The 15795-nt window shown below is 38.1% G+C and overlaps 1 protein-coding gene across 3 annotated transcripts in view; it reads right to left on the reverse strand.

Moving 5' to 3' along the window:
* spag9b (sperm associated antigen 9b) overlaps positions 1-14797 on the reverse strand; it is an 81449-nt gene extending 66652 nt beyond the window's left edge. For 2 of the 3 annotated variants that reach the window (XM_061908792.1, XM_061908791.1), the window contains exon 1: positions 14219-14797. In XM_061908792.1, the coding sequence (XP_061764776.1) occupies positions 14219-14518 (300 nt within the window). In that variant the 5' untranslated portion in view covers positions 14519-14797. The remainder of the gene's footprint in view (positions 1-14218) is intronic. The other variant, XM_061908793.1, reaches the window with a different exon arrangement.
* Positions 14798-15795: the final 998 nt, after the last annotated feature.

Raw genomic sequence — 15795 nt, forward strand, 5'->3', positions numbered from 1 at the left:
AACTCACTTTTTGTATATACCATATTTTGGAAGATTGTACAATTTGAAAATAATTGTAATTTAAAAGTGTGCAACTGTAGCAAGATTCTAGATTCAAGCAGTTTACTTGTGGATTTTGCATGTGGCAATATGTATGAGTGATAAACTCTCTAAAAAAGAAATTAGTTCATCAGTTGAAACCAGCTTTTGTAAACACCTCAATGGGGCTATTTGGAACATTTACACAGATGACTAGAGGGTGCTAACTTTCCAATGTATATCCACAGTATATTCCGCCCTCTTCCAACTTCTAGGACGGGATGACGTAACTACGTGCGTACGTCACACATGCACGCGCATTACCTTGATGTGTTGTTAGCTAATAATTGGACTGCTAATGTATGTTTGCACGAGCTCTCTGTGTGTACGTGTTGACCAGACAAGGTTAGTGACTGCTGTAAACACAAATCCTTTTATTCGGGCCGGTAAAAATATTTACTACACATACTTAGTAATTGTGAAAAATATACACCATTTTAACACAAATGTGCTCTGTTAAAGCACTAATGTTAACGCAAGCAAGCCAGTGGTGTTCTTGTTATATTTTCTGCTTTAAATAATATAACTGTGAGCAAGTTGCAGAGAGTACCTTTAAGTTTGACTTATTAAAAGGTGGGATTAAAATTTCGAATCCATCAACCGTTCATCAGAGCAAACTTTCTACTAGAGCTACAGCTATCGAATATTTTAGTAATCGAGTATTCTATCAAATATCCCGATCAATTTTTCGAGGAATCGAATAAATCATATTTTTGCTTAATTAAGGTTTAATTATACATGTTAAATTGTGCCCTCAATTATTGGGTTTGGGCTAACTGTCTTTTATTTCCTAAGCGCCTGTTTTCATTATTGAAGGCTGACATGCACAGCTGAAATGTGTCCATGTTTGATTGAGTCAATTTGTGTGTGATAATAAAAAAAGGCGCGCTCACAGCCCTATGTGCTGTGTGGTGTGACCGCATAAAGAAAGTTCTTGTCCCTCGTGCGTTATGGATGATTATTATACAGTGCCGTTTAAATGTTGGTTTCTCGACGCAAATCCGCTTAGCTGTTTACAACCTGCCAACAATACATAAAAAATATAAAAAGACAAACCACTTAATAGTGACAACAACAGTTTTACATTTTAAGAATGCAATACAGTTCATTGCATTCATTGCATGAAAATTAGTAATCAATTAATTTTGCCATCATAACATGTTTGAGATGAAAACGCAAATATATAAAATTAGTTCAAAAGTAATATACCCTGAGAAAGTTAACAAAAAAATATATTCTTAGTATCAAAAATAAACATTAAGAACAGTGTTCATTATATCAAACATAAAAATTCGATTCTGTAGTGCTTTTAATACTGCATTTGAAATGTGCAATTTCATATTCAGAACCAATATGGCTGACAGGAACTTTGCACACGAGTGCTACCACTGTGAACAAGGACTTGGCACTGTTACATTCTACAGAGACTATAGTGGGTGCAAGTGCAAGCTATCCAAGTAGCATGTGGTTGCATGACTTGAATAACCTGAATAACTTTGCACGGCCACTTTTGCGTGGTTACTAATGACAGGCTAATTGAACACGACAGCTTGGATACCGCTGTTAGTTTTCAACACCTTTTGGCGGCATTTGATTCCTTCGCGGGAGTGAAAGAACACATCCTGGTTATTATAATGAATAACATTAATTTTACTCACATTACTTTTGCATTTACATTTGATAATATATGACTTACCTCACATCTGGACGTCCCTCAATCGGATGCTTTCTCTACGGGTGCTACAGCATCGAGCTTGTGCTATTGTGGTATGCGAACTCCACTTTGCAATGTTTGCATACTACTGCGTTTTCCTGCGATTTTAGTGTGATGTGTGCCCACACCTTAGACAACTTTCGTCGCTTTTTAATTCCCTTGTTTTGCTATGGCTCTTAGACGCCGCAGAAAGCAGTGGACGACATTGAGAGTTATGTCGACAAAAAAGTTTATTAAACTCAAGCGTATTTAAAAGAGCGGAGTTGTCCACTGCAGGGGCCGTACGATCTGACGTAAACACGCTGTGCAATACATAAACAGTCCATGCGAAACATGAGCTTTGATTACTAAACAAGGCAAAATACTGTTAAAAAAAACTTAACGACACCTCGAGGCAGCAAAAATTCCTCCAATATAGTTGGGGATCGAATTACTCGAGTTACTCGAGGAATCGTTTCAAATCTACTTTCTACGATATGTCAGTCTCCGTAAATCAAGGACTCAAGTTGGAGTAAGGGGGATATGTTCTGGCCAAAAACCGATAATGTGACAAATGCATGCTACAGAAACTGAAATATCGTAATTTTCGGAAGCTAACTGTTTACCCATACTTTGAACCCTGCGCTTTATACAATGCTGTGGCTAATTTATGGATTTTGCCACCAATAAATGTATCCTTGTCACATCAGACCAATGAAATTGCCCAACGGGTCATGGCGGACCACTGAAATTGTTCACAGTTTAAATTAAAACATGCTCACATTAACATTCAGGTCCTCTTTTAGCTTGTTATGGACTCACCACCCTGCACTAAAGCTGAATATGATAGACCCGGCCATCAAAAAAGTAAACACTCGTCGCATGGAACCTACGGGCCCCAAAAGGCCAGACCACCACACGCTGAAGAAGACGACTTCAGCAGTAAGAAGAGGAGAAGTAGGAGTACGAAGACAGCACTCACAGGTAGGCTACTGTCTGCTGTGTTAGAGCAACTGCCTTTTGTTAAATTTGAATAGAAAAACAGACGCCTTTGTAAATATTTCACGTTTCAATGTACAGTATATACCTGCATCTTATAGACTTGTGTGGGCAAGATATGTACACAAGAAAGTTAGTCCAAAAATTAGGTGGGTGCAACTTATATTTAGGTGCACTTTATAGCTCAAATTATGGTAAGTCAATTTTTAAAAAGTACATGGATAAAATAAAATAAAACAACCTGTTTAATAAGAGGCAGAACATTCCAGAATAAGCCAGTTTTAACATGCAACATGACAACTGAGCACATCTCTGTTGGGTAGAAGCATAACTAGCAACTGTATTCTAAGATTTATTTAAAATTCTGACAAATCAGACTGAAATTAATATGTCTGTTTTTCTTTAGTCACTCATAAGTCATGGATAACAATTAATCTGTCAGAGCAATACATAACAATGGATTTATTCCACTCCAAAAGAGTAGCCTTTGCTTCGTAGTTTAAAGTTGCAAACACATTTTTGTAGACACGAGAACAGTGAGTGAGTTGTTTCAAAGCCCTGAGAAGCACCATAACCACAAGAGCCAAAGCAGTTTCATACATATACACACATTATTTTAAATGTTACCACAATTTAGAGCTGTGAAAAGCTATGTTAATTCATTTGACTACACTAAGCTGCTGGCATGTAACATTCTGTGAGACAAGCTGAAATGGAAACATAACCCACTTGTGTTTTGGAGGCACACAATGTCAGCCAACAATTGAGGTAAGAGGCAGTATATCTAAACTGGGACCTCACGAAAAAGTGTAAAAGTACCAAGAGAAACTATAGTAGGAATCTGACTGATCTGTGTATGTTAACTTACAGACAGACTTTATCTCAACTGACTTACCGTATTTTTCGGACTATAAGTCACAGTTTTTTTCATAGTTTGGCCGGGGGTGCGACTTATACTCAGGAGCGACTTATGTGTGAAATTATTAATACATTATTGTAAAATATCAAATAATATTATTTAGCTCATTCACGTAAGAGACTAGACGTATAAGATTTCATGGGATTTAGCGATTAGGAGTGACAGATTGTTTGGTAAACGTATAGCATGTTCTATATGTTATAGTTGTTTGAATGACTCTTACCATAATATGTCACGTTGACATACCAGGCACGTTCTCAGTTGGTTATTTATGCGTCATATAACGTACACTTATTCAGCCTGTTGTTCACTATTCTTTATTTATTTTAAATTGCCTTTCAAATGTCTATTCTTGGTGTTGGGTTTTATCAAATACATTTCCCAAAAAATGCGACTTATACTCCAGTGCGACTTATATAGGTTTTTTCCCTTCTTTATTATGCATTTTTGGCAGGTGCGACTTATACTCCGGAGCGACTTATACTCCGAAAAGTACGGTATATGTCATGTACTCTAATGTAAACATTAAGACATATTTGTGAAAAAATATATATATATATATTTTTTAAATGCATTGTCACCAAAGGAACTGTTTAATTTCAAAAAAGAAAATCCTTACACAAAACTGGCCTCAGTAATGCTTTGAACACAAATAAAACAGAATACAATGATTTGCAAATATTGTTTCACCTATATTGAAATGAATAGACTGCAAAGACAAGATACTCAATGTTCAAAATGGAAAACGTTATTCTTTGCAAATATTAGCGCATTTGTAATTTGATGCCTGCAACATGTTTCAAAAAAGCTGGCACTAGTGGCAAAAAAGAATGAGAAAGTTAAAGGAATGCTCATCAGACACTTATTTGGAACATCCCATAGGTGAACAGGCAAATTGGGAACAGGTGGGTGCCATGATTGGGTTTAAAAACAGCTTCCATGAAATGCTCAGTCTCGAGGGTCACCACTTTTTTGAGCAAATTGTCGAACAGTTTAAGAACAATATTTCTCAACGAGCTCTTGCAAGGAATTTGGGGATTTCACCATCGGCCCATAATATCATCAAAATGTTCAGAGACTCTGGAGAAATCACTGCACGTAAGCGATATTACAGACCTTCAATCCCTCAGGCGGTACTGCATCAAAAAGTGACCTCAGTGTGTAAAGGATATCACCACACGGGCTCAGGAACACTTTAAAAACCACTGTCGGTTACTACTGTTTGTAAGTGCAAGTTAAAACTCTACTATGCAAAGCGAAAGCCATTTATCAACAACACCCAGAAATGCAGCCGGCTTTGCTGTGCCTGAGCTCATCTAAGATGGACTGATGCAAAGTGGAAAAGTGTTTTGTGGTCTAACGAGTCCACATTTCAAATTGTTTTTGGAAACTGTGGACGTTGTGTCTTCTGGAACAAAGAGGAAAAGAACCATACGCAAAGTTCAAAAGCCAGCATCTGTGATGGAATGGGGGTGTATTAGTGCCCAAGGCATGGGTAACTTACACATCTGTGAAGGCACCATTGATACTGAAAGGTACATACAGGTTTTGGAGCAACATAATCATTGAAGTCTCTGCTTATTTCAGCAAGACTATGCCAAGCCATGTGCTAAACAGCGTGGCTTCAGAGTAAAAGAGTGTGGTGCTATACTGGCCTGCCTGTAGTCCAGACCTGTCTGCCATTGAAAATGTGTGGCGCAATATGAATCCTAAAACATATATTGGAATTGGAAATAATTCCACCTGAAAACTTTAAAAAATTGGTAAAAATGCCCCTGCGCCAACTTTTTTGCACTGTGTTGCTGCCATTAAATTCTAAGTTAATGATCATTTGAAAAAAAATTATTGTTTCTGAGTTTGAACATTAAATATATTGTCTTTGCAGTCTATTCAATTGAATATAAGTTGCAAAGGATTTGAAAATCATTGTATTCTGTTTTTATTTACGAATTACACAACATGCCAACTTCACTGGTTATGGGTTTTGTAAATACAGACCATTTACCATTTTAAAACATACCACTTATAATAAAGTGAATGACTTGACATAGAATACTTGTAAATCAGTAGGATATGTTTATATTAGATATGTTAAAATAACAATAACATTGTGATCCCTTAAAGGGGTCACTTTATACTGTGATTTTTTTATATCACGTAATGGTGGTGTTTTGGGCAAAATATTCCATAGATTTTGTTATACACAGACTAACTTCAAGCCGCTTTCTGATTGTCTCTTCAGAATGTGCCGTCTTATTATGTGCCAGAGTCCTTGTCCGGGCCAAGACTCCTTCTACTGTGTCCCCACCCCATCAGTCAATGTCTTAGTTTTAGCGCTTCCATATCAAGTCTAAATTAGAAATATGTACTACTTTTTATTTGAAATAGCAACACCACAGGATTTAAGAATGCATGTACATGTACGAGCCAGTCATCCCCGCAAAAAGAGGATAGAAAAAGAATAAACTTATTGACTATGACTTTGGACTACCACTGAATAAAAATGGCAAACTCGCGCAAAGCTCTTCAGTTAATCCTCTACCATTTACTGTATGGAGATATTTGTTGACGTAACTATGGCATAGTACGTGCAAATATGTCTCAAAGGCCAAACAGCTTGCTTGTAAAGAGGAAAAAGTGTTTAATGGATATCTCCGCCACACCTACATGGTTTGATTAAACTTTTCAGGAGTTATGGGGATCCCAAATACACCAAAACAAGTGCCAGCAGGTAAAAAAAAAAGTTGGTTTTGCATAATATGACCCCAGACCCATCATAAAATTTGAAGTCCGACCTCACTTCTCTAGTAAAATCCCACAGAGATGGTGAAGTCAAAGGAGTTGACTGCTACCGTTGTTAGCTACTAACTATCTGATTGCCATCTTGTTTACTTCTTTTTACATCTATGTGACTGTTAAGAGTGTCAAAAAATTATATGCCTTATATACCTTATTCGTCATTAACGTTTTTAGAGTGTTTAAACATGTTAATATTACAGTTGTTGGCTGCTTTTTACACTTATATGGCGATGCATTAGAATGTTTAGCAAGTTTTATGGTGATGGTTTATGATGGTGACAGCTTGACTTGGGAACAGATAAAACTAAGGTGCAACACCTGGAAACTTGTCCAAAAACAAAAGTGGCAACACAACTACTACGACGGACTAACGAGAGAGTAGCGTTCTCGCAGATGAAGTATTTCACACTAAAGCCAGAACGAACAAACCTGATGTGTCAAGTCTCTTGGACATTCTGGGGGGCAAAGGTTGTAGTTGTAACATGACAAATGGTTCCCGCACTCCTTTGTGGCTTGGTGCACTTGTTATTCAACTTCTAACTGGCAATGCCATGTCAAAAAAATACAAGGGTGTGTCCCAAACACATAGTCACCAAAGCATCCCAATCCCACATAACAAAAGTTTTGTATAGTGATTTCATTTCAATGTGATTTTTCACAAAAACCAAGCTGCTTTTGCTAGGATTAAATACAAACAGCTTAAGGAAAAAATACTAAACCAGATTACCGGTAAGTGTATGTAATAACCCTATCCAGCAGTGGATCAGGGTTGTTAGAGATGCTTGACGTTGTCTGTGTGTAGGACACCCAAGCATGAGGCCCAGGGAGGCTTGAGAGGCGTTTTTGAACGTGAGGAGTTAAAAAAAAGCATTGTTATGACACTCAAGTGTACAGGATTATTCATACTTGTATAACCACAGAAAATTAAGCAAATAAGTGAGTTTAATATGTATAATATTTACTGTATATACAGTATATATATATATATATATACACTGTGGGTGCATATATACACTGCATATACATGTGTAAATACATATATAAATATATGTATATACTGCATACATACACTGCATACATATATATACATACACTGCATATATATATATATGGGCGATATGGCCTTTTTTTAATATCTCGATATTTTTAGGCCATATCGCGATACACGATATATATATATCGATATTTTGCCTTAGCCTTGAATGAACACTCGATACATATAATCACAGCAATATGATGATTCTATGTGTCTACATTAAAACATTCTTGTTCATACTGCATTAATAAATGCTCATTTTAAACTTTCATGCAGTGAAGGAAATCACAACTAAGTCAATTGACCAAGACTGTATTTATTAAAATTATTAGCAGGTGACTTTTCAAATGATGCTACATATTAGCAGTAATGCTACTTTTGGTAGCAGCGCTTGTACCCCACACTTGACAAATTAAAGTTGTCTATTCGACATCTTCCCGCTTGAAGCCAAACCACCACCAGACAATGGACCCCCTGCTGTTTTTCTTGGGAATTAATTTTTCCTTAATTCGCACCTTCTTTCTCTCGTATTACCACTCGCACGGCTTCGCTAGCATCACAGCGAACGTTACCCAGTCTGCTACCTCTCTGCTCCGCGAGGGCGTATTTGTATGTGAAGTATGATGTGACAGTATGCGACGTGTGTAAGTTTGTGCGCTCGCTGTCTGTGAGAAGGAGACACAAGAAGGAGTGGGAAGAGCCTGTAGTGTAATTCCAGCAGCTAAAAGCAACAGCGTGAGAACGTATACTCGAATATCACGATATAGTCATTTTCTATATCGCACAGAGACAAACCCGCGATATATCGCGTATATCGATATATCGCCCAGGCCTAATATATATATATATATATATATATATATATATATATATATATATATATATATATATATATGTATATGTGTGTGTGTGTGTATGTATATATACTACATATATACACGTACATATGTGTATGTATATATACACACACACAAAACAGTGTACGCAGTATGCAGAGTCGTCAGTTATCCACAATGTTACACAACATGAAAACAGTAGTGAATGCTTAATACATGGAACAGATTTACAGGTTGCCTAAGTGTCATGACAACACCAACCAAAGTCTGACTCAAAAGGCTGAAAGCAGCAGCAGCTATTCTAAGTAGTGACTTGAACTAAAAACCCTGTGCTAGGGTGTGCAGTCACTACATGTTTGTGTATGTGATCAGGCTAACATGTCAAAGAACTTGGCTCCTGATGTGGTCAGTGTACCCTTTTTTACTGTGTTCCAATCGGAGTTGCACTACTGATATTGTTATTTAAAAAAAAATTTGGGAGGGGTGGGGTGGGTACATTACTCAAGTTTCTGTTAGCTTCTGCCAACCACTACCTGGTTTTGCTTGCATTTTGGTGTGGTCCAGGCTCACATTCAATCAGCACTGTTATTCATTTGCAGAAATTCTCGTCCGGTTGCTCCAGGTATCATTTGGCAGTCCAACGAACCCAGGACATGAGAGAAGGGTCCCAGTCCACTTGAAGTGCATTCACACTTAACCAAAAAAAAAAAAAAACTAGAGTTTGTTTGAACCTGACCAAAAATGACAAGTGTTCCAGTGTGAATGTTGTCATCGTCTTTGCCAGAACCCGTAAAACCACTTTGTACCTGGCAAATGTCAACGCTCCATATTCTTACTCTCAGGTCTGCTCTCAGTCACACTACGCAATGAAAGAGATTGTGTCTGATCCCTCAAAAACCTGAGCATAAGTGGGGTTCAGAACATTGAATTGAATAGTATAAATTATCAATTAATTATTGGTTATTACACCAAAAAAGCACTAACAACTGCAGATATGCAGATCACTTATTAGCAAAAGTAGAGGGTTGTTCCCTTCTTTTTAAACTTATGTGACTGGGGGTGGGTAGGAAAGACTTTATTTATCCCACAATGTGGAAATCATGTGGTTGCGGTGCAGATTGTACATACAGTGAAAAAAACCACATGTAATGAAACACTAAAATTGACTAAGAAATAATAGATATTGCATACTAACTTATCACATTATGTATTGAAAAAATTTAACAAAAAAATGCTACTTTAACACACAACTTTCACACTGGGCAAAAGTTTTGAACACTAAGAAAAAAAAGCAGACCTCAGTAATCAGTGTGTTTTAAGTCCTATGGCTGTAAAGTATGTTGTAGAGTCTTATAGATGTGGGTAGAAGTAACCTGCAACAGCATTCCTTCCTGTACTGCAGATGGAAGACCCCAATTACACTGCACACCAAATCTGATTTTTTTTGCCCTCGAGTGACACAGATCTGTTTTTGGGGGGGGGGGGGTTTACAAAAAACTTCAAACTGGTTCAAATCTGATCGTTTTGCATCAGATTCAGGTAACATCAGGAGGTAGTCCAAAATTGGAATTTGATTTTTTCAAATGTGACTTCAGTCCAAACGGTAATGCGACATGAATGACACTTTTTCGTCAGCTTTGGGTGTGCTCCGTCGTTTGTGTACGAGGACAAAGACGCAGTGCCTGAGAGGGACCTAATGAGATATATCAATTTCATCAACATAAGATGTCTGATATGATGCAAGTGCACATTGTTTGTGCAATATAGTAAAATGCAGCAGTAAAATGTAATTAAATGTATAAGACTGTAAATTCCTATCACTTTCATATAAACACAGAACAAAGTTGCATGAGATCACTGTGAATTGTGGGGTCAGAGTGGTATTAACGTTTGAGGATAAAACAAATCACCTGAGGACCCTCTCACTTGGTAATTGCCTAAATTAGATGCTTGACGGATAATAATAAATGTGATTACAGACCAGACCACAGTGATGCGTATAAATAGGATGCAACACACATTCCAATAACAAGTGGCATCAAGTGTGAATAATTGTATAGGCCATTACAAGCTAATTAAAAATGTAAACAATGTTTAAATTTGTATATTACCAGTATATACAGCAACTAAACACAGCACATCAGATGGAAAGAGCCAATGTAATTTATTTATTATTTAATGTAAAAGTTTGTGGGCGTGGGCATGCACAAATCTTATTTGTTTCCTCTGCCATGGCGTAATATTCATAAAACCATCCAAACTTGCTCCAAATGAGCTGTTTAGAATTTGAGACTTTAGTGGTGTATTTTGCCATACTTACGTCAGCAGATATCTCCATATATGGTAGAGGTTTACCTTAGCACAATTCTGCTAGTTTTATTCAGTTGTAGTCCGACGTAGTCAATAGGTTCCTTCTTTTTCTCTATCCTCTTATTCTGAGGCAGACTGGCTCGTACATGCAAATGCATGTTAAAAGCCTCCACTGACGCGTATAGTTCTAACTTATATCTGTCAGTAGATTCAGTATGGAAGCGCTAAAAACTACAACATGGTTGACGGAGACAGCTGTAATACACTTTTCAACCACTTGTGGCAATAATGACAATCTCAAACAAACAGAACAAGTCTGGAGCAAAAGTCACAGAGAAGTTTGTTAAAAGGACATAAGATTTTTTTTTTACAGTTAAAAGCCTTCCTGCTGGTGTATGAAACATGTCTTGGATAAGTTTTGTGTTTCCATTTTGCGTACATTTTGTTCCAGAGTCACTTTTTTAACCTGTTTCTTGAGTCTGTCTGCAAGATGACGGTTTGTGGAAGCGTTTCCAGACTGTGATTGATCAGAAATTTTTTTTGAAAAATGTTCATAAACTTATTCTTTGTTTCAAGTTGATCTGAATGTATTTTGTTGTTTTCTTTAATGTTAATAAGGATACAAAGCTATGCAGAGGTGTACTTACAACGATTTCATATTAGTATACTATTTACAGTATAGTCGCGACAGAGAGTGGGGGGGGGGCCAAAAAATATAGGAGTAACTTTGGTTTAACTCGAGTATCCAACACAGGGCCACCTCAATGCACGAGCTTACCTGAAGCCCAGGGGCCCCCATCCAATTAGGGCCTCGATTTTTACAGTTAAATGCAATGATTGGTGTTCATGGCTGTCAATCACAGACAATTGTTTACTCGCTCAGCTACGTTGATTTTTTTCCTAACGTAAACCCAGGTCGCCGGTGTGAGTGGCAAGTGTAATGTCTAGCGAGCTAAAAGCGCAGGCAATCCCCCAGATCACCAGCACTATTCTTTTAAGTTGACTGGACTCTGTGCTTGCGCCCGTCGCAAAAGAGATGTATTCTTCATTCAAAATGATTTTACGATATATCTTTAAACAAGATATGAATTAAGAAAATATCGTAAAATCGATATAATTTATTTCATGTTACAATTACCAACCGCCGCTTATTTGTTGTGTTCGTTGTTCTCACCCGCTCCCCTTCACAGACTACTAAAACTGACTGCTTACAGTATGAATTAAGAAAATATCGTAATATCGATATAATTTATTTCACGTTACAATTACCAACCGCCGCTTATTTGTTGTGTTCGTTGTTCTCACCCGCTCCCCTTCACAGACTACTAAAACTGACTGCTTACAGTGCAGTTGTCATTCACTTAAATTTCAGTTAATCTCGCTCAAAAATTAATATCTTTATATAAATATTTTCACCGGAAAATCTATCGAGATGTACTTTTTCGTCCATACCGCCCAACCCTAAATGGATGCTATTTTTGCATGTTTGCTGTTGTGTTGAATAAAAACATGTTGTTTTTCCCAAACTGTGTTCTCTCCCTCAGACCGGGACAAAATTCCTCATAGGTTCCCTTTCTTTAAAAAATTTAAAGGAATCACATGGTCAGGGGATCATGGTGTATGTGTGCATGCCTGCATGTGAAAAAAGATCATCCAGGATAATCGTGATCTGAATTCTAAGCATGAAAATTGACATTCCCATTTTTTTCAGAATAGTGCAGCACTCCACCAAAATGCACACAATGAGGCAATTATAAAGCCTTTTGTAAAAACGGAACGCAAAGGGGGCTTTTTAACACACAAAACCATTCTTATTTGCAAGGTTAAGATGCCTCTTTAAATCAGGGCTGTCAAATGTACGGCCCATGGGCCAGATCAGGCTCGTGAAAAGGTGTTATCCGGCCCGCGGGATGAGTTTGCTAATTACAAATATTAACCTAAAATTTTTGAATGAAAGAAACAGCTGTTCTAAATGTGTCCACTGGATGTCGCAATAGCAATTATTTGTATCTTTGTAAAAGATGCAACATATGTACAAAATAAACCACGATGTTAGTACATCAGTCGAAGAAAATGAGCAAATTACATAAATAACATCCTGTAATTGGATTTTTATATTTTTTTGTTATCTTGCTAGATTGAAAATGAACACCAATGAGTTGACTGATGAACATTATCACATCATTTATTCAGAAAGTATAAAAAACGAGAAATAAAGATAGAATACTATTAAGCGCAACATTTAAGAGTAAAAAAAACTAAACAAAATTATGATTTGTACAATTTCAGAATGTGCTTGTTCTATTTGGGACGGTGTATCTCGATTGCTACAGTGACTGTGCCAACAACTTGAGGGCTGCAGGTTCAATCCTCGTTCTATTTTGGTTTCATCTGACCACATGACATTTTCCCAATCCTCTGCTGTATCATCCATGTATCCATTTTGGTATAAACTCAACTCGTCGTGTTTGGAGGAAGAAGAATACTGAGATGCATCCCAAGAACGCCATATCTACTGTGAAGCATGGGGGTGGAAACATCATGCTTTGGGGCTGTTTTTCTGCTAAGGGGACAGGACGATTGATCCGTGTTAAGGAAAGAATGAATGGGGCCATGTATCGTGAGATTTTGAGCCAAAACATCCTTCCATCAGTGAGAGCTTAGAATGGTTGACCAAATACTTATTTTCCCCAATAATTTACAAAATAATTCTTTAAAATTCCTACAATGTGAATTCCTGGATTTTTTTTTCACATTCTGTCTCTCACAGTTGAAGTGTACCTATGATGAAAATTACAGACCTCTGTCATCATTTTAAGTAGGAGAACTCGCACAATCGGTGGCTGACTAAATACTTTTTTGCCCCACTGTATATATATATATATATATGTATATATATATATATATATATATATATATTGGCCCTAGTGTGTGAATGTGAGTGTGAATGTTGTCTATCTGTGTTGGCCCTGCGATGAGGTGGCGACTTGTCCAGGGTGTACCCCGCCTTCCGCCCGATTGTAGCTGAGATAGGCGCCAGCGCCCCCCACGACCCCGAAAGGGAATAAGCGGTAGAAAATGGATGGGTGGATGGATATATATATATACATATATATATATATATATATAAGAAATATTTGAAAATATATAAACCCACCTCAACCCCCCATCTCCCAAATTCGGAGGTCTCAACATTGGCAAGTATGGTTTCACTATGTAAAGCACTTTGAGTCACTAAAGAAAAGCGCTATACAATTCACTTCACTATTTTTAAACAAAGAAAACAATCTGAAGTTGTCTTTATTTTTAATTTATAGTGCTGTGAATTTTCCAGTCCAGCCTACATGGGATTTGATTTTTCTCCATGTGGCCCCCGACCTAAAACGAGTTTGACACCCCTGCTCTAAATGAAGAACCGCTCGGAAACAGAAAGAACCGAATCTTCTTTGGGAGTCAAGCCAAAAGAGCCGAAAGAAGACTGGGAGTCTCCCAGCCACACCACGTTATAAATGTTGCAAAACTGGCGTGAAAGTGTTGCGTTAACGCACCTCTTCGATGTGCTTTCGAAAGGACTTTTCTCGCTCGTACTGAGTAACGAGCTGCTCGTTGTCCTCCTTCAGCAGCTCGATCTCCACTTCGTGCTCCTGGTTGACAGCGAACACCGAGTCCAAGTTCTCCAGCACGGCGACGACCAGCGGCATCAGCTGCTTCACCACGTCCTCGTCGTACCTCCCGATGAGCCGCTCGAACTCGCGGTAAATAGAATTGGCCAGACCCGAGACCCGCTCGGACATCATGGTCGAGCCGCCAGAGTCGTCCTGGTAGAGGACAACGTCGTCCAACTCCATGTCTTCTTCTTCTTCTTCTTCTTCTTCTTCTTCTTCACCTCCCCGGCTAACGTCAGCGAGCTATGCGCAAACTTCAGCCGCCTTGTTACTCTCCCAAGTGGCTAAAACATCGCTCAGATGTGATATGTTGTACGGATGGGGAGAGCAAGTCCGTCCTTAATGGCCGTGTGCCTGCCGCACCGTTGACTTTAAGAGGTTCCTTTAGCCGTGTTGTTAGCAGTGCTGAAAAGTATTTCCTTACCTCCGCTTAGTTTTACTGACCAATAGGGCTGGGGCGACCGATACAAATGTCGATAGTAATACCGTGATGAGAGCGACGTACTTCTGTTCATTTTTATTTTCATGCATTCATCCATCCATTTTCTACTGCTTATCCTTTTTTTATCCATATACTTATGTATTGTTGTATAGTTTATTCGAATTAATTCATAATGCTTAAATAGTCACAGGGAATGATTGAACTATGCTGTCGATATTATATGGACAAACTAATTGTAAACACGTTTTTTTTTTTCAGATTAAGAGACAAATTGGAAAGTTTTTGCTTTTTCAGAGAACCAGCAGTTTACAGTAGCTTATGTTTTTCCAAATGTTTTAGATGCTGAATTTGTTTTGTTTGTGATTGTTTAAAAAAATACATTGAATTATTTCAATATGTGTATAGTGAATCAATACAATATAGGAAATTCCACATTGGCCTGGAGGTGCAAAACAAAGTGACGATTACAGAAAATAAGAAAACCAAACACAAAACAGTGTACCATCCATCCATCCTTTTCCTACCGCTTGTACCTTTCAGGGTCGCGGGGGGTGCTGGAGCCTATCCCAGCTGCGCTCAATTTCAGAAAACACAAAATGATGAGGTGGTTCGGGCATGTGGTCAGAATGCCACCCGAATGCCTCCCGAGGGAGGTGTTTAGGCCACAGGGAAGACCCAGGACACACCTGCTGTGAACCTGTTTTTTATTTTTTTTATTTTTTTTTTATCATATTCTGTTTGTTTTGTGTTGTGTTTGCTCGGTTCTCGTATTACCTTTCAACCTATCCATTGACCAGCACTTTGGTTACCCCTGTGGTAAATTTTAAATTTGCTTATAAATAAAATTGATTTGATTTAATTTGATTTGATGTCACCGGGCTGGCCTGGGAACGCCTCGGGATCCCCCGGGAAGAGCTAGACGAAGTTGCTGGGGAGAGGGAAGTCTGGGCTTCCGTGCTTAGGCTGCTGCCCCCGCGACCCGACCTCGGATAAGCGGAAGAAGATGGATGGATGGACA

The sequence above is a fragment of the Nerophis ophidion genome, linkage group LG08, assembly GCF_033978795.1.
Source record: "Nerophis ophidion isolate RoL-2023_Sa linkage group LG08, RoL_Noph_v1.0, whole genome shotgun sequence".
NCBI classification, from domain to species: domain Eukaryota; kingdom Metazoa; phylum Chordata; class Actinopteri; order Syngnathiformes; family Syngnathidae; genus Nerophis; species Nerophis ophidion.